The following is a 27,831-nucleotide window of genomic DNA, read 5'->3' on the forward strand; positions in this document are numbered from 1 at the left end:
TTAACGATGCAATAATACTTCCAGAAGCCAGTTTTTATTCATTTTCATCTGATATTATTCTCTGTGAGCAAGTGTTTTGTTTGTTTGTTGTTGTGTTTAAGATTTCTGTTGAACAATCTCACACGTCCACACTCGAGTTACTGTACATGCGCACCTCACCATAAACGTTTACCTCCCGCACTGATAATGATGATCATGATGATATGTTCAGCAGCAGCTGCTTAACGGTAGATTAGAGAAGGGGTTAACGATACATTTACATTTCATTGCATGCAAAAAGGGTTGGAGAAGGACATTCGCTGAGATCTTGAATAACTATCTTTCTGGGGCCACGATCCTTGTCGGTAATGATCCTGTATGAAATGGGTTAAAAGGGGGAAGACATTAGCTATGGAAGCGTTGTGATGCGTGAACAGTATTGGTACATTACTTATTTCCCGCGCAGTCCCATGAACCCATTGGGGACCCGTTTTGGAGGTGCCGCATTCAGATGCATCGAGGGTCCCAGGGCAGGATCCAGCACGAGAAAGTTTGGATACTCTTTTGCCATACTGCCGGTGTTCTGAAAAAGAAAGCGAAGCAAAACTGGACAGCTGGAGAAGATTCGATTGATTGATCGGAGTGTGCAGCCTTTACCAAGTCGTCCAAACTCCATCGTTCGTCCGGCGATGTGTCAAAGCTCTTCTTGCCACGCATTCCTACCGAAAGAAAGAAGAGTGTTAAATAATTACCTAAAACTCCCAACGCTCTGCCCAACCGAAAGAACTCGAAAAAACAAACCCATAAATCCTGAAGGCGCCCGTTTACCGTCCCGGTAAGAGTTGGAACCGCCCCGTGATGCCTGATTGTTCCAGTTGAATAGTGAGAGTGACTTCTTGCCCCGCATTCCTGTGGACGTATGGATCAAGGGGAACGTTAATTGCATTACTCTCGCAAACGATTGTCTCCCAGTATTGCGTACCATTGAACCCTGAAGGGACACGACGTCCTCGCATGCCCGTAAATCCGGTCGGCACACGCTTGGGAAGATAACGCCCCCCATCAATCCCGTACTGTCCGTTCGAATCCTCCTCACCGGTCAGGTCCGTCCGGCCGAGCTCGATCTGAAATGGCAAATAATTTGTTTATAAGCCAAATGCCGCCGAATGGATCAAAGCAATTCCCGTACCTGCTCATTGTGCGGCATAAACAGGTCGTTTTCCACCTCGAGCGCAGCCCTGTGTGTGCCAGTGTCGATTATCCGGTTTGCCGGATCCGGGACGCAGATGCAAAAATTGATTCATTTATCAATCAGCCGCTGCATAATCAATGACGACAACAATTCACCCTTACCTCAATCCATCGAGCAGCTCCGGACTGAGCCGCCATCGAGGCATAGCTCCACTCCAGCCGTACAGACCACGTGCTAATCCATCCCCAGCACCGTGACCCGTGGCACCGTCCCCCATCAGCCGGGACGCGTCACTGGGCGAGGGAGTGGGCGATGGTGAAAGGTCGTTATCGTTGAATGCGTTTTCGTTGAATGCCATGTAATTGGGCCTATCATCATCGTCGGTGCTCGGTCGGGGCATAGCATCGCCGGGAACCTCCTGGAACGAGTGGGAATGGAGAAGGGATGTGGGAAAATGCAATTAATGCAATTAACGTGCAACGATTAATCTACTTATCGGCACTTGTGTCTGGCGCGTCGCGAAAGCCCACTTACCGAAACACACACATTGGTTAGGCACGCGAGGACCAGCAGTACAAAGGGTCGGCTCATTGCTAGTGCTGCAAGCAAAACGAAAAGGCAGGGAAAGAGTTAATTATGAACATCTTCCTACGCGGTGGCAAGATACAACAGAACCGCACACTTCTCCGCCTGTGTCTGACGTCACCGATTGATTGACACAAAAGGGAGTTTTTGTACCTTTCAATTCACAATTTCCTTCTTTTTGTTGGTTTGCAATGCAACAATCCGTCCTTGATCGAAATATTCGAAGCTAAGTGGAATTTTACTCGTTTTGTTTCCAATGGGAGCCGAGGCGCGATTGAAATGTTTATAGTTGTCAAATTGATTTCGTGCCGATCGTTGTGATTACACGGTTTCGATGATGTTCCTTGCATGGACGTGCATCATGTTTTGCACCAACCGTGCATGCGAATTCGTTTTCGAAGTTCTTTTTTTGTGCGTGTGGAGAGTTTTATCCGAATTCAATGTAATGGCAAAGCAAGTACAAATAGCAATATGGTGAATTAAAATGAATTTTCATAGTTGTACTGCATTGCAAATTGTGTTCCCGTTTCGATATGCTTTTCCATTAATTGATTTGCTTGTTATTGGGATCAATCTTTGGGATTGATGAAGATAGATATCCACAGGATTTGTTTTACATTTTCTAAGTATTTTGATTGTTTCTCAAATAGTTTTTACTTGGACATGAAAATAATAGATTATTAACTTGATAACAGAGAATAAAACATGGCAAGAATTCAAACACATGTGATGGGCTTCTCACAAAAAAAATGGGGAGAAAAAATATGGAGCATCCTACAGTGTGGGTTATTCCGGGAGCGAATGGGTGGTTACTTGCGATAGATGCACCCGTCCCTACAAGGACTGCACTGCTCGCTTCTGGCACACATCCCTTGACAAGGCCTGAAGAATCAGTTGCGTGGTTCTTCTTCTTTGGCAAAACAACCGTTGTCGGTCAAGGCCTGCCTTGTACCCACTCCAGCGAAGTGAGCTTTGGTTTTCAGTGACTTTTTGTTACCATAAGGAGGCGCTCTGGGACCAATCGAACGAAACAAACAAACACGACTCTGTTCGATAGATGCTCTGTCAGCTGTTCGATGTCTTACAGACCTGTCATGATGCACTGCAATACGCCTATCTTTTCATCTCATCTGCAAAGAGCAAGAAGAAATTGAGTTTCGGCCTACACGTCTGACGACGGTCTACTGATCGGAGGACATTGCCGTTGAAACTAGAGAAAAATGTATATTTTGCCTTCATCCACCACAAGTGTCCTTTCAATGTGCGTAGGTTTATGGACACACATCTGTACATGAAAGTTTGTGACGAAGAGCTAATTCTTAGCAAATTAGTTGTGAACAACTCACACATTTTAATGGCATTTAAAATTTGCCATCAGTGATGATATGCGGTTTAAAATTTTGAAATTTGGTTTCAAGATACATAATCACATTTGAAACTTTGGGTTTCGATAGCAAAAATCTGATGCAATTTTGTGTTTTTGGACTCGTGTCTTGGAACGAAGTTGCTCATGAGTTTGTGAAAATTGACGACAAAGTATTTATTTGTTACGATTTAGCAGCATTCTCAATACATCGTGTAAAAACGGATTTCTGTTCTGAGGGCATTTCTTCCTCGTGTAAAATCTCAGACACACGCCGTTAATGTTAAGCCAATGGACAGAGGGGAGATTGTTTAATTGTTTCATTGTTTATTGTATTTAAGTGATTAGCCAAACAAGCGGCCTTATCACTGAATTTAAACTAGAACTTAAATAAGTATCGCAAAGAGTAGGTTAAACGCAGTGTACAATGTCAAGGCGTATCAACAGAATCTTGTAGGTTGGTGCCAGTCAAATAAAGTGTAACGTTGATTAAATTTACGGGACATCGCAGTCATAAGGTCGTTCGCGCTCTATGCAGGTCTTGTAAGGTCAGTTCTTATTAGTCTGTAGTTACGGAAAACTCTAGGAGGGACATTTATATTGACTCTAGCCAATAGTTCTGGCGAATCTATCTCATCGACAATAAGTTTGGACATAAACGTACATTTGGCATTATCACGACTCCTAGCAAGTGTATCCAGACCATACAACAAACAACGAGTATGATGGACGAGGGGTTACATTACGGCACGGAGTGAAGTGTAAGACAATACGTGTAACTCTCTTTTGGACAGCTTCAATCCTTTTGGACCATACACTAGAGAACGGACACCAAACTGTAGAACTAAACTCGAGGGTGGAACGAACATAGGACTTAACTTAACATAGGACGGAGTTAACAAGCGATGCGATAAAAATAGTTGTCGCAATAATCGTAGTTTAAAAACACTAAGAATAATTAACAGAAACTCATGATATGTTTTTTATCGTGTTTCCAAGGTACATTGATATGGTCTGTGAAAATTGTAATATTAAATAAAACAGATATTCATATTTATTTGTCTACCTTCTGGTTACACAAATACTTCAATAATACTTATTACCTATCTTCCTAACCTACCAAAAATTATCAAAAAAGTCAAGCATCACGGGATTATGAAGGGTTCTGAGACGAGATCGGAAAAAGGATAAGGGAAGGTTGAAATAAATAACAAGTATACACAGTTGAACTGACAAATTGCACGAAGGAGGTGGGAATTACGGACCACTGTAGTTCGCCGAGACGGGATCAGTAGCGGAGGCCGGTTACGATTAACACGGTTAGGGGCGTAGAAAAGGGTAGAAGAAATAAGGAATGGAGAACCAATATCACCATGGAATAATGCGGCAATGCGGATGATTGGGGATGGGAACAGCGGTTTTACAGTAGCTCCAGCCCAAGAAACTGACTCCTGTTCTCATAAGGAGGTAGAGGGGAAGACATTCTACCCAGGATTTTGTATATAGCAAACCTGGTGAACGGTTGCACCAGTTTGATATGCTCAACGTAGATCCGATCTGTAGGGGACCAGATTACTGAGCAGTACCCCAAAATTGACCAGAGAGGAGAACAGAGCCTTCAGGCGGATTGGGTCATAGAAGTCGCAAGCAATTATCTTTATGATACCCAATGTTTTCAACGCTTTAATGATAACTGAGTGAATGTGGTGGTTGGAGGTGCGAGCTTTTACAAACACAATGCAAAGAATTTAGAACGTACTAGTGAACGAATAGACACTGTAAACGACAAAAAGAAATGACGTCACACTTATCCGTTCATAAATTGAAGGAATTACAAGCACACCACGAGTAAAAAACGGTCAAGAATGATTTGTAGGGAGCAAAATCACTAGGCAAGGATACAGGGAGAAAGATTTTGAGGTCGTCTGAGTAACAGTGTCCCGTCATTGGGAAAATGTTCAAACACAAAGCCCAAGCACCTAGCACTGTGCTACTGGAGCGTTCGTTGCAAGCCCGATTCTACCGCGTTTACACATAAAGCTCTCCTTTCAGTCACCAAACTCATCCAAATCGATAGTCGCCCTGTCACTCCACAAATCGATTGGACAAAGAAAAATCACCTTCTGTTTGGTTGCAATAATCTCATAACTCATTACATCATTATTACTAAACTTGTTTAGCAAATATATTACAACTACTATCTGAGCTTCACAGACTGATCAGTAAATAACGTTTCCTCTTGCTGTGGAATCTACTCCAACATCGATAATAGTACCATGAAGCTGCCACACTAGACCACTGCATAGGTCTGCATAGGGATAAACTCAACGTGATGTTCATTGACAGCACAAGTGTCCTTCCATCCATCGGTGACACACCACAAACACACAGTGCTGCAAAATGTCATGAGTATCACGAGATTTTCACCAACGAAAACAATGAACTTAGTCGTTGATACTCATTGCTGATAGTCAATAAAAGTGCGTCATGACATGCTGAACACGACATGTGAATTCTTTTAGTCCAACGCGATATTCTGACTGACAAGCTTAGCTTAATGCCGGCGCAAGCATAATCATGATTTTTTCTGGCTGTGAACAGTGCTGCCAAATGCCACTGTTTCAGTCATCAACACTCATGACTGAAACGAACCTCAAATCAGATCACGTACACAACTGAGATGATCAGTGACGATACTCAAACAGTTGGAGAATGAATCACATGCTTGGTAACATTTTGATAGGCACCCAACTCTTGGTCACTCACTTGGCCACGACATTTTTGTCGCCGATAATCACGACATTCTTAGAATATACTTGGCGCGTGGGCTGTTTTGATTATCTGTCGGGTCAAACAGAGCGAGAAAACATGCCCATTTTGTTTCTTGGAATCACTCGCACGCACCGCATATCTCCCATGACCATCGCGATGATCACCGACTGAAAATGATTTTGTTTCAGCCGGAATTTGTCATGACTATGTGAGTGACATTTTGCAAAACTGATCACAGCAAAAAAAAGTCGTGACATAGTGACTGACCAAGCGATGATCGCAAACATGTCATGAGCATGTATTGGTCACACCAATCATTCTGAGTATCACCTCTGGTTATCACAATTGAGTACGTGACGCTGATATGGATTTTGTCTCAGTCAGATTTTTTATGACATTTACAGTGACATTTTGCAGCACTGCAAACACAGACTCAAACCACCAGTTTAACAATATACTGAACTCACCAAAATACACCTTCTGATGTATTCTTGATTATACAGGCATTGGCGGCAATGAAATAGCAAATGATAAACTAGCCAACGCAGGACGTAATAATTCAGCTTGCTACCACAACCCCTTTCCATGCCGTGACTTCAGCAAAACCATCATCGTCAATTCTTAGGTTAGTAGTAGCAGTTTATTGCTGGAAAGCAGCATGACTTCAAACATCACCATCGATCATCCATCACACCCGTTGTTATGAAACTATTGCAATGTTTAATTTAGAACAAAATATGTGAATTGATCTCCTGGTACAGTCTTCAACTTGAGCGACTTACTATATTAACGTGCCCGTACAAACCGTCCCCTCCCCATAGCAAGAGTCAATTCTTCGTACCAATCTGGCTGCGTGGTAGTCAATAAGTCTCAAAAGCCGTGACATGATCGTGTAGATCGTTACGCCAATAGAAATATGTGAATTAATTAACCTTCTTCAAAGAGATTAAAGCGTATTACAATTATGTATAAAACAGTTTAAGTTTATTTCCCATGAAGATCAACATTTATTAGATTCCAGTTTCGTTACGAATAAAGCTGCGAATGCTAGGCGCCATAATCCTAGTAAATACTGCTGGCCTATCACTAGTGCAGCTGTATCCTGTGTACCCAATGATTCCGGTAAGTTTTCCATCGCAAACGAGCGGACCACCCCAATCGCCATAGCAGATATCCACTCCGAAACAGTATTTAGCGCAGATCATGCTTATGGGAGAGAGAGTAGCGTTATCGTTATAACCATGATCGAACCAACCAACGGAGTTTCGATACTCCTATCTGTTGACATACTTACTTGGAATTAATGAAATTCTCATTTACTGAGGCCCATGAACGAGAGCAGGCACTCTGTGACACAATATTCATGGTAGCGTAATGCAATCCGTTCCACTCAAAGTTACCATAATTGTTCAATGATAGACCCCATCCAATGACATAGCATCGAGATCCGGGTAATACTTCTGATGTTTGAAGCGGAATTGGAGCCATATTAGTTTTACCTTGGAATGAATTTATTGGCACAGATATAACAGCCACATCGAAACCGTGTGAATTAAAATCATATTTAAATTTATAATGGATTGCTATTTTAGTCACAGGTATTGCAATTCCTCCAGAATACCGAGATGTGTCACCTCCGTAGATAGACACCTGAAATACGAAAACATTCAAAGCGATTTTTTTCATAGAAAATGGGGTGAAAATACTCACTCTTGAAAGAGATGATGTATAGTAAATAATACAAGACCCCAATGAAAGTACGTGCGAAGGAGTAATGATAATACCACTGCAGTAGAACTGATCATTATAGTAAATTCTAACAATGAATGGATATCTCTCAGGGTTCACTTTGATACCATTGACAATGCGTCCACTTTGCACTACTTCTTTAGCTCCAGTCTTGACATTAATATGGCTTTGCGCTCCACATTGAGCTCCTGCTTGTGCTGCAATCTCATTACAGCACAGCAGTCCCAAAAGCACTAGACTAATCACTTGCATCATAACTTATTTTGACCGACTATGGAAAAGCTGTAAACGTTCCTCAGTATTTATAGCTAAAATTTCCAACACTCCGATGTTAGCAACTACTACCACACATACGAGGCATCGTGTGTGTATAGCAGACACGGTAGGTTTATCATTTCAATTGTCTGCGAACAAAAAAAGCTGTTCAAATAAGAAATCTTTAATAAGAATGATAGCAGATATCTGTGTACAAATGCAAATGTACAAAATCGGGTCTTTTGATTTTTGGGGAAAAATACGTTGCTAGAAATGATGATTACATCTTTATCCTCCACTACTGGTGGTGGAAGATGTACAATCGTAGATGAATGGACACAATCGTAATGGATGCTATTTTATTTATGTATCTTTTCCAGATGGGCAGCAGTTACGCAGTTTTACGGGACAAGCCCTTTGTTCCGGTATCATACCATCATACAAACTGTAACTGCAATATTCATATCGTCTAACAAACGTAGAAATCATTCTCAAGTTCTTATCACACTATTTTGAAGATTTCAAAAACAGTTGCAATTTTGCATATTTTGCTGCAGTGGCTACGAAGTGTTGCAGTACGCATAACTTTAGTGTTATGGCCGAGATCTTTGGTTCTTTATTACTTAAAAGTTTTACACAATAAGTAATAATAAATGGAATACTAATCAACATGCAATACTATAAACACTGTACAATGTATAACGGAATTTTGGGCAAGTGTGCCACTCTTAGCAATAAAACGTGTTTATCTAAAGCCGATTTAAATCTCATAATCATTTTACATCTATTTCCTCACTCATAATTGAATTTCGCTTTAAAAACGAGCAAACAAAATTCTTTTTGAAGCGTTGAAAAAAGGTCGAAAAGGACGTTGTTTTTTGGGCTATGGGGCAAGAGTCCCACCCGTATGGGGCAAGACGGCCACCTGGTTAAAATAAACGTATTTCTTAGATAATTGGAATTTTTTTACGTTTGTGGCACTAGTGTATGTATTTCTAAATGTCTTGAATCACCAATGCACCCTTTTTGACCACCAACTGTACCACAATATGGTTTGTTACTGGTCTGTTTTTTCCAGGGTGGAATCCGCTCATAATAGCGCACCATACTGCTGCACGCTACAACAATGTTTCTATTGTTGACAGCTCGCGCCTATGACATATGGTGGTGGCTCACCTCCCAAATAGAGGTGGCTCTTTTGCCCCAAAAGTTGTTGAGCGGAGTTATAACACAGTGGAATAAAAAGAGGAGCAGAAACTAAACAATGAACTTGTATGTAATGTATTTCAAACTAGACTGACGATATTAAACATTTTCTAAAGACTGCTATGATATGTTCATTGTACACATGTTGCTTTCTCAACACTCCTCCTCAACGTGTGCCATGAAGCCCTAACATCTCTGTCAATTTTCTTTGTTTTGTTGCTCCTAGTGGTTTCGTTAGAATGTCCGCAACCATCTCTTCCGTGGGACAATATTCAAGCATCATTTTTCTAGATTCACACTGTTGTTTGACAAAGTGTTCTTTTGTTTCAATGTGTTTCGATCGACGATTGGTTCTATCAGAGTTGACGAAACAAATGCAACTCTGGTTATCCTCAAAGATTTTAACGGGATTTTCAATATGTTCTCCTAAGTCTTTCATCAATCGAGTAAGCCACATTTGTTCTTGAGTAGCTTCACTTAAGGAAATATATTCTGATTCCATCGACGATAATGCAATGCTGGTTTGTTTGCGATTGGCCCATGACACAGCTCCACTAGCATAGAAAAACACATATCCGGTAGTCGATTTTCTTGTTATAGTATCACCTGCCCAGTCAGCATCAGAATAACCAATCAAATCGCTACCAGCTTTGTTGAAAGTGAGCTTAAAATGTTTAGTTGCTTTTAAATATCTTACAACACGCTTAGCCGCAACCCAGCATGATTCAGTAGGATTACTAACATTACGACTAAGTATTCCCGTACTTACAGCAATATCTGGTCGCGTGCACACCGATATGTATAGAAGAGCACCAACTAGACTTCTATATTGAGTAGAGTCGTTCAAAATAGAGCTTGAGTCTTGCTGCTTCAAAAATCCTTCATCCATCGGTGTTTTCGCAGTTTTTGCTTCGCTCAATCCGAACTTACGAATCAATTTTTCAATGTAACCTTCGAGGCTAACGCTGTAGTTACCTTTTTCATATTTAACCTCCATTCCCAGAAAGTAACTAACTGGTCCCAGGTCCCTCATTTCGAAATGTTCGGTTAAAGCGTGATACACAGAATCAATTAGAGTCTCGTCCACACAACCGACTATCATATCATCCACGTACACTAAAATGTAGACTCTTTTTCCATCTTCAGATTTAATGTACAGACACTGATCAGCAGCACTTTGTTGAAAGCCAATCTCTACTAGAACACCGTGCAGTTTCTGGTTCCAACATCGAGCTGATTGTTTCAGACCATAAATACTCTTTTTCAATCGACAAACCAAATGCTCTTTGCCTTTTATCTCGTATCCAGGTGGTTGTCGCATAAAAAGCTCCTGATCTAGATCACCATATAAATAGGCCGTTTTAATATCTAAATGCCGTAATTTCATCTGTGTTTTAGAAGCTATAGCGAGCATCAAACGAAATGTTGTATGGCTTGTGATCGGAGCAAATACTTGATCATAGTCTTCGCCAAATTGCTAGGAATAGCCTTGCGCCACTAGACGAGCTTTGTGTTTGATTACTTGTCCAGCTGCATTTCTCTTCAACTTAAAAATCCAGCGGCAACCAACAACCTTTCTGCCAGCAGGTAGCTCTACCAATGCATCCCATGTTCCGTTTTCTTCGTGTGATTTCAGTTCATTTTCCATTGCCGATATCCATTTTTCGCGCGCTTCACAGACGAAAACTTTTTTCAAATTTCTGGGTTCTTCGTTTTGTTCAGAAGATCCCGCCATATAACTTTCCTCCCTGAATCTAACAGGTGCGATGCCTTTTGTTGTTCGCATGGACCTACGTACACTTTGATGCATTTCAATAGTAACATCAAGATCATCTACGGTATCGTTCATGTTCGATTCCCTAATGCAGGAGGATTCAGCAGAAGCCTCCATTTGAACGATGTTTTTTCTCGTGGTAGTTTCTTCTGCGCGACATAATGAAGGAGTTGATCCAAGTGGCAGTACCACTACTAATCCTGATGTCGTTGGTTTCGGTTTTGTTCCAATTTTCTCAACCTCGCATTGTTATAAAAATTTTGCGTCACGACTAATGGTAATTGTTTTCGTCTCCAGGTTTACGAATCGATAGGCCTTCTGATTGTCCGCGTATCCGACGAACACCAACTTTTCCGCCTTTTTATCCAACTTACGCCGTTTTTCTTTAGGAATGTGTACGAAAGCTTCTGAACCAAATACTCGAAGATGTTCATACGAAGGATTCTTTCCGTGCCACATTTCGTAAGGTGTCGATTCCAGTAAGGAGGATGGCAAGCGATATTGTAAATAATTGGCAGTAGTGATCGCTTCACCCCAGAACACCTTGTCCATGTTCGATTCTGCCAACATGCATCTCATCATTTCAACGAGGTACCGGTTCTTACGTTCAGCCACGCCGTTTTGTTGTGGAGAATATGGGGCAGTTTGTCGATGCACGATGCCGTGATCTACAAAAAATTCCTTTAAAGAATTGCTCTTGTACTCACCACCACCATCCGATCTGATGACTTTCGGATAGTGTCCAAACTGTGTTTTCATCATGGCGCAATATTATCTGATCCGGTTTTCTGTCTCACACTTGTTTTGCAACAGGTAGATAATTTGGGCCGGTCTGGTAGTACAGTCGTCAACTCGTGCGACGTAACAACATGCCCGTCATGGGTTCAAGTCCCGAATAGACTGTGCCCCCATACGTAGGACTGACTATCTTACTATGGTAACAATAAGTCACTGAAAGCCAAGCTCACTTCTCTCAAGCTCTCAAGCCAAGCTCAAGTGGGTACAGGCAGCCCTTGACCGACAGCGGTTGTTGTGCCAAAGAAGAAGAAGATAATTGTATACCGACTAAAATCATCAACCATAGTCATAAAATATCGGCTTCCTCGGGCTGTTGATACTTCAAACGGTCCTCCCAAGTCCGTATGTATCAGTTCGCCAACACCAGATGTCCTTGAAGATGAAGAATTTGGGAAAGGATCACGGCTCATCTTCTCTTCACAGCATGATCCACAAATGGATTTCACATGACATCGGTTGATGTTCAAGCCGCTTCCCAAATTGTTCCGCGCAATCTTCATTATGGCTTCTATGTCACGATGGCCAAATCGACGATGCCATAGGTGTATACAGGAAGCTTCATGGTTTTTATCTACCAACATGGCTTGTTCAGTCTGTTTTAGATAATACAGACCACCTTTACGTTCACCAATCAGCAATACTTGTTTTCCTTTCAGGACACGACATCCAAACCTATCGAAAAACGCTTCGAATCCATTATTGGTAATTTTACTTACAGATAATAGGTTTGTCGTCAAAGATGGTACATGACACACCTTGTCCATGGAAACTTTCTTGCGTTTTCCGTTTCTATCCATGGAAAACAATTTGCAGCTTCCGACACCAGCTGACTTGATGGAATCTCCGTTCGCTAATGAAATCGAGGATTGCTTCGATTTATCTATTAATTTCAAAATAAACGTATCGTTCGTCATATGAGAAGTTGCACCAGAATCGAAACACCATGGTCCAGTTTCGTTTCCTTCTCCAATGAACAAACATACTTCCTCTCGATTGTCTTCATTAGCAACGTTGACGCTTTCACCATCTAGTTTACTTCTTTTGTCTGCAGCCCATTTTCTACAGTCTTTTCTTATGTGCCCATTCTTCTTGCAATAATGGCACTGTTTTTCCTTGTTGATTGTTAGTTTCCTGTCCTTCCAAAATTTCGTGTTGTTCTTTCCTCCAGATAGTAACGCTTTATCTTCATCTGCACCATCTGCTCGACGTCTTCCTTCATCCAACAATTTGCCTTTTACATAATCCACCGTAAGATCTTCATCAGGCCTACTTTCCAAAGCCACGATCAAACCATAAAAGGATTTTGGCAAACTGGACAACATTAACGCGACAAAGGATGAATCTTTCATTTCTTCTCCCAGCGCAATTAAACGAAGTCGCAGAGAACATAGTTCTTTGAGATGGTTAGAAATGTCTCCACCTTCAGTCATTTTTGTGGCAAACATTTTTCGCATGACGTGTATTTTGCTGGACAAAGATGAACGCTCATGATAGCCTTTTAGGGCATCCCACATATCTTTCGATGAACTCGTTTGCATGATATGGATGAGTTGGCTGTCGTCCAACGACAGACCGATCAGTGCCCTAGCACGTTCATCATTCGCAATCCATGCAGCGTCGGGACTTGCTGGTTTCGAATCTTTCACGACAGTCAGCATCTTTTTTCCGTTGCTAACAAAAGTTCCATCTTGAATTTCCATATTGCGTAATTTTGATCGTTTAATTTTTCAATGGTGACGAGTGATTCAGACATGTTTCTAGATTTAAGTTTTCAGTGTTTCTTCAAGATTAAAATTTTCGATAAGTTTTCAGTATTTCTTCAAGATTAAAATTTTCGATAGATTATTACTTCAATATAACACAAACTTAACACTTGTTCGACAGTACTTCTGGGCCCATAACCTGTTGAGCGGAGTTATAACACAGTGGAATAAAAAGAGGAGCAGAAACTAAACAATGAACTTGTATGTAATGTATTTCAAACTAGACTGACGATATTAAACATTTTCTAAAGACTGCTATGATATGTTCATTGCACACATGTTGCTTTCTCAACAAAAGTTGTACCTTTTTTTTTTTAAATAGGATCTGTCAGTGACAAAAGAAAGTTTTTTTCAACTAACCACATACAATTTTCACGTGTTTTCAGCATTACGGTAGTATGAAATTTTCTCGGTTAATTGTTCCCATGAGTTTTGAAAGCTTATTTGGTTTGATTAAAACACACTAATTTTCTGCTCAATTTTGGAACTCAACATAAAACAGTTCAAAACAATGGAAAAAATCAATTGATCTATATGAAATTCGGCACAGTATAGCTAATCACTAGAACGCAATCAACTGCATACACAATTGATGATTAATCTATTGTATTTATGGGAAAAATGCTTGGTGGCACTCTTGCCCCTATGGCACACTTGCCCCAAATTCCGCTACTGTACGGGTTGGGCACCTGCCCTTCCGAGAGCTCTTTCTCGATCGGTCAATGTGCCGTGTTACGCGCACAACACTAGACATGGGCAAGTTGAATCAGAACTGAATGATTCATTCCAATCTTTACACCGAGTGAACGAGTACCGCACCGCCAGATAAATGGAAATGATTCTTCCGCACGCTAGCGGTGCGGTATTGATTCTCCGTGCGGAAACTCTCCATACTGATCATGAAAATGTGCAACATACCACCGCACGCGGTGCGGAGTTCATTCTCCTACTCAGAAAATCAGCATGCTTTTTCGATCTGATAGTGTGTTGACTAGAACGAGAAAGCTTCTGTTATCCATGTCTTCTTTCTCGTTCTGCAAAATAGCGATACACTCTCGCTCTAGTAGTTTTCTTTTCACCAGATCGAAACTGCAGGTAATTTTCCATATGTTAGAAGCACCCCATGTCGGCTTTGAATATATGAAAAGATTCTCCTCATGGATTATAGTTAACCAGTTTTTTTAAGCTGTACGATTAATTGAATGAGTGTTATGAATCCGTTGTTTTGAACGGCGATAAATTTACATTTTTATAAAAATACTTTAAACGAGTAGAACACAAAATAAATAATGATATAGGAAAATTAAGCAAACCGTGATAAATTTAAAGTTTAGTTGAGCATTAAAACAACTTTGATTTCTTTTTTCTCTGCTTGTAAAAGTAACTATATAAAAATTAAAAATAAAATAGGGTGTACATTCTTTCAGCATAAAATCGATATTTAAAAACATGCTGCACCTCGGGCGTGCAAAAGAATCACCGCACGCGTTCAGTTCATTTCACTGAGCGAACTGGACCGCACCTGATCTTTAAAAATAATCATTTTTCCCATGACTACACAACACACAATTTATTTATTTATTTATTTATTTATTTTTATTTTATTAATTGCTCGGCCACGTTGGGTTACAGCAATAGTGCTTACTGACTATAGTATACAATTATTCACGAAGGAGTTGGAAGGAGTTTATGGTACGGAAAAGGAGCGAAGCCGGGATCGGTAGACAGGATAGGAAAGGACAGCACCAATCGGTACCGGCTAAAATTTGATGAAGCTTTTGGTAGTCCAGTTTCCTAAAATTGAACATACGAGCCGTAGGTATTCGTTGAGAGGATGCAGGGCGAGAGTGCGTAAGGAGCACGCTTGTCTCATGAGCAGGATGATGATTGTCTAGCGCGACGGGTGGAACAGGTGAAGCTATGACGGGGGAGCAGCGCTCCAAGAAGGCATAGCATTGGCAGCATTGGCAAATAGAAGGTCCAATTGACTTCCGCGTATATTTTTTATGCCAGATAATTGCGGCAAACCGTTTACCGACATTCCATCAAGCAGAGAAACATTTTCACGAGATACACCAGTAGGAATGAAGTGATTAACGCACAATGCAAACACATCCATATCAAGCTCAGATAGACAGAGAGGCGTAACTCGTCTAGTTTTGTGCGCAATCCTCATACTTTTGATAGTAGATGTTTAGTTGATCGATCGAAGGGATGAGAGAGCGAGATGCGCCGGGAGTGCTGCAAGTTATTAACGGCGAAAGAGAGTCGGACGGATTGTGTGTATTAGATGCAGGGTTAGCTTCCATCAATTCGGGTAAAGTCGGTAGTTCATGAAAATCTTCAGCCGGATCAGCCGGTTTACGCTTGCTGAAAGTACTGCGTATAAGGCAAGCTCATAGGACCATGATCGGGCGAAATAGTGAAATCAGCGTTTCGCAGTTGTGTCGTGCGGTTGATAGAAGGTGGCGAGGAAGGATGATCCGATTCACGATTAATAGGCGCAGAAGGTGCAAGGGATGCTACAGTAGTGGGTCGCCAAACATTGAAGGAGCGGGGATTAAGGTCGATGAACTCCTTAAAAGAGATCCCGCGAGGCCAGGTTGAAGCAGCCAAAGCAATAGCCCGGTGCGAATCCGGTACACCAATTTTAAAAGATACGTAGGAGAGCGTAGAAAGATCCCGGTCGCGCCGTACAAGGCTATATACCAAGATGTCGTCTGTCCCTATGTTAGAACAGGCCATTTCACGGATCGCTTCAATCGGAGTATCAGGAGCAATACGGGAGATAAAGACCCAAGTACGGGGTGGGCGTTCAGGAACGGTCGTAATATTATTGCAGGACAACCCTGTACCCGATGAAAGCATAGCGCGTGTAACGGTATTGGTAGGCGATGGGTTGGGAGAGCGATCCAACAATCGACGTTTAGAAGGATTCTCACCAACAGCTTGATGGGTGAGCTTAGAGGCCGCAACTGGAATCGTGGTCGTTGAGTGCGTAGCAGGAATCGCAGAATGGTGAGCACTCGATGTAGTGGTATGCGTGGCAAGATGAGAGTTGAGCTTGTTCATTAGTGAGTTGAACGAAGTGAGAAGCTCACGGTGCATGAGATCAAGCTCCTTGATGCCATGCTTAACTTCATCAAGCGTTGTGAGTAGTGGAGCCTGTGAGTAGTTGCGTTCCATTGAGTGAGAAGCAGTAAGTGAGTCGATGAAATCTTTCACGGAACGAATTGACGATGCTGATTCCTGTTTCATCAAAGCTATCTCGTTTCTAAAACAAGTTGTACACAACAGTTGTACGTAAAAATTGTACAGTTAATGTGCGTGCGCTAGTGTGCGCATCATTCTCCTAGAAGTCGACCGGTGACAGCCCAAATGACACGATGAGTCCTGGAATAGGCACCTCTGCCCATAACAGTTACAAGTACGGACCAACTCACTTTTAAGATAGAAGGTCGAGTATTGTAGAGCGCTTTCACATTCAAAAAGAGATAGAAGAAAGGGGTCGTTTGACATCAAAAGGAAGCGTGTGACGGCTTGCGAAGTGACCCCTAAAAAGCATACGTACCATTCAAATCAGAGGCGGATTTATCCATCTCGGGGCCCTAAGCGCGGGATAGAATTGGGGCCCCGGATTTCCTTAGAAGTCCAGAAAATTATATCGCTTTTTTTTGAATATCTTGTTACGAATACCAAATATGTTATCCTGATTTCATTAGGGATTAATTTTCTTCTGTCGTTTTTATGGCAGTTAGTTAATTATTTTAATAGCATCTATAGTCTTAGTGTAATCAAGCTAACATATTTTGCATATTTTTAGGATGTGCATCATCGTTGTTGCCGGTATTGCAAACATCAAAACTATATTAAAACTAACTATACTTGTGTTACTAGTGTTTAGAGCAAAGAAGCATTTCATTCTCAGTAGTAGTTTTTCAACACAATAACGCATTAGGTCGTTTTTCTAAGCTAAGAGTCTTTTATATTGAAATGAATCAATGAACAATGAAATGACAAACTGTAGTTATCAAAGCTCCAGTCTTTCCGAATTTCAGTACAGATCTAGGTATATCTAGATAAAGGCATATCGGGAAAACCAAACAAAAAAATCTGAATTGTACTCATTTATACTTTTGTATTTTTAACGCAGAGTTTGCAATACATTTGTTTGCTCATTCATGTACATGTACAGTTGTGAAAGCCACTATACAAAGCTTGTGTGATTTCCTGTTTCACAGATACATAAAATGTGCCTAAAATCCAAGCGTCCGACAATGATTATCCTGCACTTGCGTATTTGTAGTCTTTTCGTCGTTGCAATCGAGATCGTTTAGGAAGTTCTCAAAACATATAAATTAATCGTCCCAGGAGCTTTTTTATGACTTATTATTAGGAGAGGTTTTATTGTTTTGAATATGGAAGAGTGCAAAAGTATGTAAAATTTGTTTTGGTCTTCAAAAATTATCTCCAAAGTTCGTAACATCTTTTAATTGCTATAAACGTTATCAACACATTCCACACTTTTACTTGTAAGAATGTACTACTTTGAGAATGACTTAGTTTTCCGTTTATTTGTGCATTAATAACAAAAAATCAATCGCTTATAAAAGTGAACTAATTTGTGGAGGTTTAGCTCGGGGCCCCCTGTAAGCCGGGGCCCCCCACGGCCGCTCAGTCCGCTTATAGGAAAATCCGCCACTGATTCAAATTGTAATGAGTTCGTTGCGATCATAACATTTGATCGATTCAACATCTTGAGAAGGGGATAACTGAGACAAGGGTAAAGGTGGGTCAATTGAATGAAAACAGGAGGGTCGAATCGATCTGAAAACTGTGGAACTTTATAACCAAACAGAAGCTAACAAAGTTGAAATTCGCGATGATCAGCGAATGAGAGCTGTGAATGAATTTTAACAAAGGGGTGAAGATTGATAAAGCCACAATGCTACGGGCAATCCTTCTCGAAAATCATGTCTAATAAGGCGACGAAGTAAAGTGACTAGCAGATGAGGAACGGCAATGACATTGAAGACATGGCTGCAATAATGATAAACGCTTATGATGTACATGAAAGTCTTGGCACGCGCCATGTCATAAAAACACGATATTAAAACAGATGACAATCCTTCGAATGTTTGATCAGTTGCCACTCCTATACCTGTAATATCAGGTATAGCTGTTGGCATAAGGTGCTGCTTGAATGTGCTTTTCACTTCATTTGCCACATGTGACACAACGTATTGAAGAATTTGCCAAAGTTGTTCAAACTGCAAAACAAGCGCCGTCGATACTGATTGTGCGTCATAAAAACTGACAACAAGAAAGTAGGACGCATTGTACCTTTGCACAATTTTTTTGGCACATTTGCCTCAGTGATGCTGAAATAAGAAAATTTAAAGTATTAATGACATGGATTTTTTTTTTAAATTACAGCAGAACGTCGATTACCCGCAGTGCTTGGGACTGAACTGTTGCTGATTTTTCGAATGTCACGGATAATAGTTCTGTTTTGTGGGTTTACAGGGGTTACAAGTACTTTTATTATCACCACTTAAGATAACAGGATGGTGTGTGTGTCGAACCGATCGTTTCGGTGTCGATCAAAAGAGAGAGCTTCGTTACCACAATGCCACTACTTATAAAGCCTAACTGAGTGTCTCTCGCGGGCACTCCTTAGCTTCGGGTTTGGCTTAACATGCACATCCCATAACAGTTCGAAACATGTATAATTCTTATATATTTTATAAACTCACTGGTTATATTAACAATTTACTAAATACCAATCGATTTATCACTGCAATTATATTTTTTTAATAATTGATGAAACATTTGTTATCACTATAAAAATATGCTGAAATTTTTATGCTATTTCCTACGCTATTTCCAACGCTCCTACTTTACTTCCTACGCTATTTCTACGCTGCATATGTATTGCCGTCGGTGGAGGTCCCGTGGTACAATTGTCAACTCGAACAACTCAATAACATGCCCGTCATGGGTTCAAGCCTAGAATGGACCGTCCCCCGTAGCAAGGATTTGACTATCCGGCTGCGTGGTAATGAATTAAGTCTCCAAAGCCTGTATAGGCCGGCAAGTCCGCGTATGACGTTACGCCAAATAGAAGAAGAAGATGTACTGTCGGGTGTAGTTTGGTGACCAACATGACCGGCCTGAGATCTGGTTCTTCCATTTTCTAGACCGGTAAAGGTATGGTTTGATTTTAGGTCTCCGAAGGAGTTGTCATCAGCTACTGATTTTAATTGCGTTTTGAGGCCAATAATCTCGTCTCACACTTCTGAGCACCCGTTAAATTTAGTTGCGCAGCCCTATTACCTGTCCAAATTAACTAATTTTTTAACAAAAATTAAGTTCGAAAATATTACATCTTCTTATTCTTCTTCTTTGGCACAAAAACTGTTATCGGTCAAGGCCTGCTTGTACCACTAATGGGCATGGCTTTCAGTGTCTTATTACAGTCTGAACTCACTGGTTGAACTTCGATTCCCTGCCAACAATATGTGCTTTTTAGTTGGCACGTTTTTCCATACAAAAAATTTATGATTTTTTTCACGGAAAACCATGAGATTTTAGTGAAATTTTCAAAAACCCGGTACCCCATACAAACGCATGATTTTTAATTGAACTGTCGGCCAACTATCGAGCGTTCAACTAAAAAGCGTTTAACTATTGAATTCTGATTCCGATTTAATTACCATAGTAGGATAGTCAGTCCTACGTATAGAGACCGGTGCATTCGCGGCTTGAATCCATGCCGTTAAGTCGTACGAGTTGACGACTTTACCACGAGACCGGAAAAAATACTAGACACTAGATGTTTTTTACAATTAATTTAACGATCACTGCAAATGTTTGCTACGATTGATATATGAAGGTATTAAATTCATGCGCATGGTAAAGCCACCCGTTGGTTAATATCTTCTTGATAATCGATGTTCTGCTGTATGTTTAAATTCGCTACAGTTACATTACTTAACTCCTTGAGTTTCCTTTCCAAAATCACTTACATATTTCATATTCTTCCCTACTTTGTTTCTTGTTTTCCTAATTTTATTTTGCTTTCTTTGTTATGGACAGGTGATACAGAGTTCGGTGCTTATGCACGCATCCTGTTGCGAAAAGATTAACACAACATGAGCACACTGTTGGCTCGATCATACGCCTATTGCACTAGATTTCGAAGTATAGGTTTATTTCTATAGACAGAATTGTTGTGACCCGTCCTGCCGAACTTGCGATCGCTGTTATTGCAGTCACTCACCGCTGACAGTCCTGCCAGCGTGTTGATGTGTTTGTGAGAGCGGTTCGGCAGGATAGGGCAATGATCGCTCGCCAGGGTAATGAACGGGAGCGATCGTGCCGTACACGTTGGTTGTAACGCGGACTTACAAGAACGTCCTCGGTGTAAGCAGTCGAGTCTTAATTCAAGTTGTTAATAATACACTTGTACTAATTGATAAAGTTTAGATACGTGTGCAGTTAATGTAGCTAGTAACACCAACATTTAATATCACAAAACCCCCGTTACAACACAAAAAGAATAAATGATCTTGGAATACGCTCTGTTTGCTGAAAAGAGTGCTTCGGTGATTTGAGACATATCCATAACCGAATCCATTATCAAATGATATTTAGAAATAACTTTTTTATTCAATTGTACTGTAAGTAAATTAACCTATTCTTTTTAATCATCTAGAATAAAACGCAACATATCATACCATACGTTGTTTGGAGAAACCACCACTCAAATAAAATCATATTAAACCGATATGAGCGGTCCCGTGGTACAGTCGCCAACTCGATCGGCTCAATAACATGTCCGTCATGGGTTCAAGCCTAGAATGGACCGTCCCCCGTTTGACTATCCGGCTGCGTGGTAATGAATTCAGTCTCGAAAGCCTGTATAGGCCGGCATGTCCGCGTAGGACGTTACGCCAAATTGAAGAAGAAGAAGAATAAAACGATACAAGTGTTGGACACCATCTCATCATTATTGTATTGCAGACATATACTAGTTTTAAATTTTGTGAAACATAAATTAGCATTCCTGTTATGCACATCTACAACCATTATGAAGATATTTTATTTGAACTATTGAATCATTTCGTAGCAGACTAGTTTGAGATCATTTTTTTCGGCAGTGAAAAGGATGAACATAGAAAGAAGATAAAAACATATGAACTATAATGAACACATTATTTTAACATCATACTCCGTTTTGTTTCCTAATACTTTCAGATTGGAAGCCGTTGCTAAAACTTTAAAGACTGAAACGGGTGAGAGTTTTCGCAGGACATAACAAACAAATCCCTACTTTCCATTTTGTCCGAAACTCATTCATCAAACGTGCTCCAAATTCAATAACTTTGACATGGATCGCATTAGTTTTTGGGAGCATTGTTTTAGTGTTTGTGCCGGGGCACATGAAAGCGGGCATGTTTAAAATCGATAATAAACTTTGATAGATTCCAATTAGAACCGACCTTCACGGCCACTCGATTCGAGTACCCTTGCCTGTGCCACAGTACTAATGAAGAATAATAGCTCCTCTAAATCGCCAGATGCCTCTCGGAGTTGCTAGCCGCTTAACTGGTTAATGAAATACATCGCCCAAGGTGTTCACACCATGGTGACGTAAATTGCCTTCAACATGTCCTACCCAGAACACTTACGCACATGCCAAGATGGGTTTGGTTGGAAAGCGGTAGTTTTAAAATATGGAGCTTATGTTGGTTTCGTTCACTGTTTGAACGCTTTTCCCCGGTGAGATTGTACTGGATGGAATATGCAAGAACAAGGATAATGAAATTACGATACGAGATGTTGGGAAAATATTGAACGCTCCCTAGTAACAATATGTAACTATCGGTGGATCTTGTTCACTGAAGCATTCTCATTTGAGTTTAAATAACTTTAATGTATAATGTACAATTGTTCTCCGTCCGACGTGTAAACTAGAAGATGATACATTTTTTCAAGATGATTAAACTCACAAACTTCTTGCACCTTGATGCACCAGCTGGTTCGCTGCACATTTTATAAACAACTTTGCCTATCTTCATCATCAAGCACACTAAATCATCAAGCTCGCGATGCTACAATAACACCACACAACGGGTCTACACAGGGAAGGGCGTAGATGGATAATATGATTTCCGGAACTTGACGCCTTTCCCGCTCGCTTTGGGGCTGACCAGGCTAGGCTGTGGCGTGTAAGGGAGATTTGCAGAACAACTAAGGGCGAAATCGGGCGTACGCTAAAGCTGAGTGAAAGAAGCTGCCAGCTGCCAGATAGTTGTTTCCGATTTATTTAATACAAACGGCAGGCATCCAAAGAGGCGAGCGACTAAATAGAGTACCGTTGCTAGTCGTTGGTCTGTTGCACGATTCTCGGGGAATTTGTGGTAAATTTAATTCCAGTGTGCCTGGTTTCCCTTTTCTCCCACCGTTTCGGAGAGATGATGTGGTCGATGTCGCGCGGGATGCGCCTTCGAGAAGGCAGAAGCATCCTGCAGCAAGGCATCTCTGAAGGGTGGCTCAGAAGCGAAAACAACGAATGCGGTTTAAAAAAAAAAATTCAAGGACGCGTCCACAGAACAGTTACATTGATAGTGATATATTAATACACAAGCCGTTGTTCTGGGTGCGAAAGTATCACGTATTGTGCATGAATATTCATACCCAACGATGGTCAACAAAATAGAAACAGTGGAGAGCAAATGCAAATAATGCGCTAGCAACGTGGCATAAAGATTATGCTCACGTACCGACCGGTTCGCGGTCAGGTATACTTTCATTCCACCTTTCATGCTGTATGTTGTGTGGTTTTATTTGCAATGAACCGGGGAAAAAAAGTAAATTATCTTTGAATGCTAGCCCTGCTCTATTCCGGTGCCTTTGCAAGATCACACAGCCGGACACATACGGACATCTAAGAGCGGATTAAAGGAAACATTTTTAGTAACGGACATTTGAAGGGCCGATTAGCTCGGAATGGGTACTCAGACTGCTAAATATATTATTTGACAACTATGGCGGAGAGAAAAGTTGCTTAGCCGGTATAATATGTCCCGTAAGCTATAAGTCGCTCTCAAATTCGTGATGTATCAGTGTCTTATTTTAAACTTGTTGTTAAAAGGAAGAGGAATTGTGAAAGCTTTGCTGATAATTTTAGTGACCTTAGGAATAATGCGAAGAAGATCACTTACAATTTGAAGAATATTATATGTTTAAAAGGGCATATAATAACTCCAACTATCATTACATCAGTATCAATATCTTGTAGGGGAAGGTATGTAAAGACTTATTAGTTAAACTTCAAACTAAACAACATTGTTAAAAATCCAGTGATGCATAAAACAAAACAACATCCAGTGATATATAAAACAAACAAAAAACTAGTTATACGGCCTGTTTGGACTGTTTCTCATGAATAAAAAAACCAACAAAAAAAATGCAGGCCTATTTTTATACCGCTATTTTTATTCAGAAAATGTGATGAATCCTTTGAGTTTTGATCTTATATTACTGTCATCAATTTAAAAATATATTGTGAAGTTTTGTTATGTTTTGTCAAGACGGACACTATGTGGTGAGATGAACACTTTTAGAAAACGCTTGAAGAATAAGAGGATTCTTAATATTATCTACTGTTTTCTGTGTCAAAGCCGAAAATACTCAATTGCCTATTAATCTGGAACCACCGTTTCACTCAGGTGTAAATCTTAGAGACCATACACTAAGGCCTTTTTGACTCCTCTAGCACAGTGGTCTCTAACTTTTTTAGGATCGCGTACCACTTGGCTGTGAAAAAACTTTTCCCGCGGCCCACATCTATTGAAGGCATGCATTTTGTAGATTTAGTTAAAAGTTTTTGATCAAATTTTTTTAAATCTTATTCTAGACAAGCATTGTTAATAACTATTAACGGTCGATTCGCTGGCCCAGTGTTATTTCTTGTGATTCCCGAAGGAGGGTGACACAGAAAATGCTTAGTGTAGTCAGCGTCTACCATTTATTGGGATGAGCTGTCCCAAAGGATCCCGATCTAGACTGAGCAACAGATGCAAGGTCACTCTTTCATCAAAACCCACAACACGTGACAGATTTTTAGCGTCTTTGAATAAAAAATAAAGCATTGGACAGCTTAAAACAATGTTTGTTTTTACTAAATTAATAATTTACTGAGGGCGAAAGAAACAGTCATGTTGCAGTGTCCAACAAGCCTATTGAAAATGTATTTTTGATTCTGGGAAAAATTGGTAAATGTATTGTAATAAACCTTTCATTTCAAAAATATCAATTCTTTCGCGGACAACTTTTGTTAACGCAACGAAACACAAGTAAATCCGCGGACTACAGGTTGGAGACCACTACTCCAGCATAATCAGCTGCGGTTGCTTCGAATTGAAAGAGGAACAATGTAATTTTATTTTTCGAAATTATTTAAGTACGCAACCTTTACAAATTTGGTGAATTTATTCTTCAGTCATTATAGGCCATTTTTTCACCAAGGCAAAATGCAATATTCACACGTAGCTCTTTGAAAAGCTGTAGAATCTTATTAATGAATGATGTCATATCAGTTTCACTTCTTAAATTTGATTGTACACAGAAAATGACTTAAGCTATGGTGAGATATTGAGTTTTATGAGGTTTTATCAGCATCGTGCATGTAATAATATGATGTATGGCTGCTCTTTTCACCTCTGTTTCATTCTTTGCAGATTTCAATCCTTGCTTCAGTGATAAGTTGGTCCATAACTTCCAGTGAACACCAAAGGATAGTATATTCAATGCACCAACTATTATGACTGTAAAACATATTGAAATATTGAATGTAATCCAGGCTTTACTCAATGATGAACTGTCCTTCTCACTTTGGTGTCATGATGCTTATACCACCAGAAATTAAGATTTTTTTATTGACATTACAAAACAGATTTTCATATATATCGTTACACTTTGAAATTGGATGCAACATAGTGGAATTGATGAATTATTATTTTAACCAGTGTTTATAAAGTGCCCTTTCCTGCAATGTCCGTCTTTAACTACCTCTCCCTACCAAAATTCAGCTTTATTCTTGCCTTGTAAGTATATGTATGATAATATGTAATATGGAAAAAAAGAATAGAGCTTCCAGTGGGATTCAGATGATTATCCATCGATATTGTTCGAGGTTTTCACAAATAAAGGAGTTCCCAGAGATACACTATTAACAGGGACCAAAAACGAGCTCAATGTCTGCGTAAGTCGAATGTCATAGTTTCTACCCAGAAAATTACTAATTTTCGTGTAGTTTTGCTTGACGTGAGATAAGTTTTAGATATTAAATCAATTATTTTTTCTAATATTGAATGCATATTACAATTTTAAACCATTTTGAAAGAATTATAAAATTCGATAAAAAAAGAGAATTTATTTTGCATTTGTCAATTGATCTATCAAATCAGTAAAATTTGCTCAAAAAACTGTCAAATTTAGTAAAACGAGTATCTCCGAATAGCACAAAAGACGAACTGTGTAGATAACTGTGTTTCGGGAACTACTCATACACTACTGAACTTGTTTGAACGAATGAACACTAATCCGTTTGCTTGCTTAAGTTTTAAATATAGATTTTTTGAAATATATTTTTTGAACCAATGGTATAAGGTGTACGTTTTCTCTTCTCAATCTCTTTTTAATGAAAAAACTATTTTTTCTTATGAAAGTGAATGTTATCAAACTCATACAAATTTATAATATAACAGTAAAATATAAACTTTTACAGTTGCATAATGAACATTCAGGAAAGTACTTAAATAAACTTAACGCTCGTATTATATTTGTATGCCTAAAGGACTTCCACACGGACTAAGTTGTGCCTAACACCACCAACCACCATCATCATGTATTATAATTGAGCATTGAAAAAAAAAAACTGAAAGTAGATCTCAAGCGATTAGCTTCGTTGAGAGTACTTAATTCAGATTAAACCCATACATTTTAGATGAAGGCCCATCCGTAGCTTTAATCTCGCTTGTAATGCATTTAAAAATTTACGATTTAATTGATCACATCGTTCAAAGCGGAAGCTCGAGTTAAATGAAGGGTTAAACGAAAAGAGCAAAATTCAATTATTGATGGCTTTATGTTACATCAATAAACAATTCATTTGGAATTTCTTTGGTCAGCACTGGTACTTCCGGGCTTAGCTCATTGTGCCTCACAGGTGGTGCCGAGTAAAAAACAAGTAGCTAATAAGAAAAAAAACCTTTCCCAAAGGTATGTTGTTGTAAAAGGAATAAGCTTCCTTGCGCTCATACCGTTTTTTATGATTGATAAGTGCCAAGGATAAAGTACACACAAATGAGCACTCGTAGTAAATTATCGCAAAGTGCAAAGATCACCAACCAGTCATATCGTATTACACACCATCCGTTAGAGAGAGAGAGAAAAGCCCATCTCGTGCCACTTGCTTCTAGAAAGCTTAAGCACCTTAAGCATCCTTGCTCGTACGTTAACTCTTCCAATTATATCACATATTAGTAAGCAGAAAGGGGATGATGAATAATATCATCATTTCGTTTCACACACATGCACACTACTCACAAAACACACACACACACACACACACTGCACATTTCCCGTTACGAAACACTTTTGCTCGCAAACATAATTAAATATTCAACTGCTTTTGGTGGCCTTGCCATCAGAATAATACCTCGCCTGGCATATTAACACCTACTCTGGACCGTTTCTGCCAAAGTCAGAGCCGAGGTGTTGCTTCCGGTGTGGGGTTGTTTTTTTTTATTTCTATATTTTTTTGTTAACAAGCTCGCTATCGGATACAGCAGTTCATAAGCATACAGTAATTGCTTACCTGTTGGTTGGTTGGGGTTCCTGTGATGGTAGAATAAAGAGAGAACGCCTGGTGCCTGGTGAAAGCTCGATCAGGTCCGGTCGAAAAGGAACGATACAGTACCCGAAAAGGCGGAAAAATACAACTCAAATCCTACCCCGACGTACTAAATATTAACATAGGACGCTGGTCTGGTGCACGGCACGGGTAAGGTGCAATGCATGCAGCACTTTTAACGGTTTTTCCTTCTATTCGCTTCCTTTTTCCGGTGATGGGTGAAATTCAAACACAACTCAGCACACCCACCCAGCACAAAACACGTGCTTATGAACGCGCTGTGGCACTGTCTCTTTCTCCGCTAACGACACCAACCGTTTGAATGATTCAGAACCATCACACTTGGCACCTTTTATATAGCGTCGGGAAAGTCATCGCCGGACAACACCGGGTGGAGCGGAAAATGGGTCCGCACACGCTGCCATTCGACGCTATGGGGCATGCGTTGAGCATTCGCGGGCATTTGAATTC

The 27,831-nt window shown here is 40.1% G+C and overlaps 1 protein-coding gene across 2 annotated transcripts; it reads right to left on the reverse strand.

Moving 5' to 3' along the window:
* LOC120903568 (tachykinins-like) lies at positions 1-27,674 on the reverse strand. 2 transcript variants are annotated; one of them, XM_040313085.1, is made up of 9 exons: positions 27,325-27,674; positions 1,706-1,770; positions 1,333-1,589; positions 1,169-1,217; positions 962-1,103; positions 781-888; positions 637-698; positions 431-562; positions 1-353 (listed from the first exon to the last, which is right to left on the reverse strand). In XM_040313085.1, the coding sequence occupies exons 2-8, from the start codon at positions 1,760-1,762 to the stop codon at positions 431-433; spliced, it is 807 nt and encodes a 268-aa protein (XP_040169019.1). In that variant the 5' UTR covers positions 1,763-1,770; positions 27,325-27,674; the 3' UTR covers positions 1-353. The 2 variants fall into 2 exon arrangements, with proteins under 2 accessions (XP_040169019.1, XP_040169020.1); XM_040313086.1 differs by having other exon boundaries at positions 426-562.
* Positions 27,675-27,831: the final 157 nt, after the last annotated feature.

The sequence above is a fragment of the Anopheles arabiensis genome, chromosome 3 (genome assembly GCF_016920715.1).
Source record: "Anopheles arabiensis isolate DONGOLA chromosome 3, AaraD3, whole genome shotgun sequence".
Taxonomy (NCBI): domain Eukaryota; kingdom Metazoa; phylum Arthropoda; class Insecta; order Diptera; family Culicidae; genus Anopheles; species Anopheles arabiensis.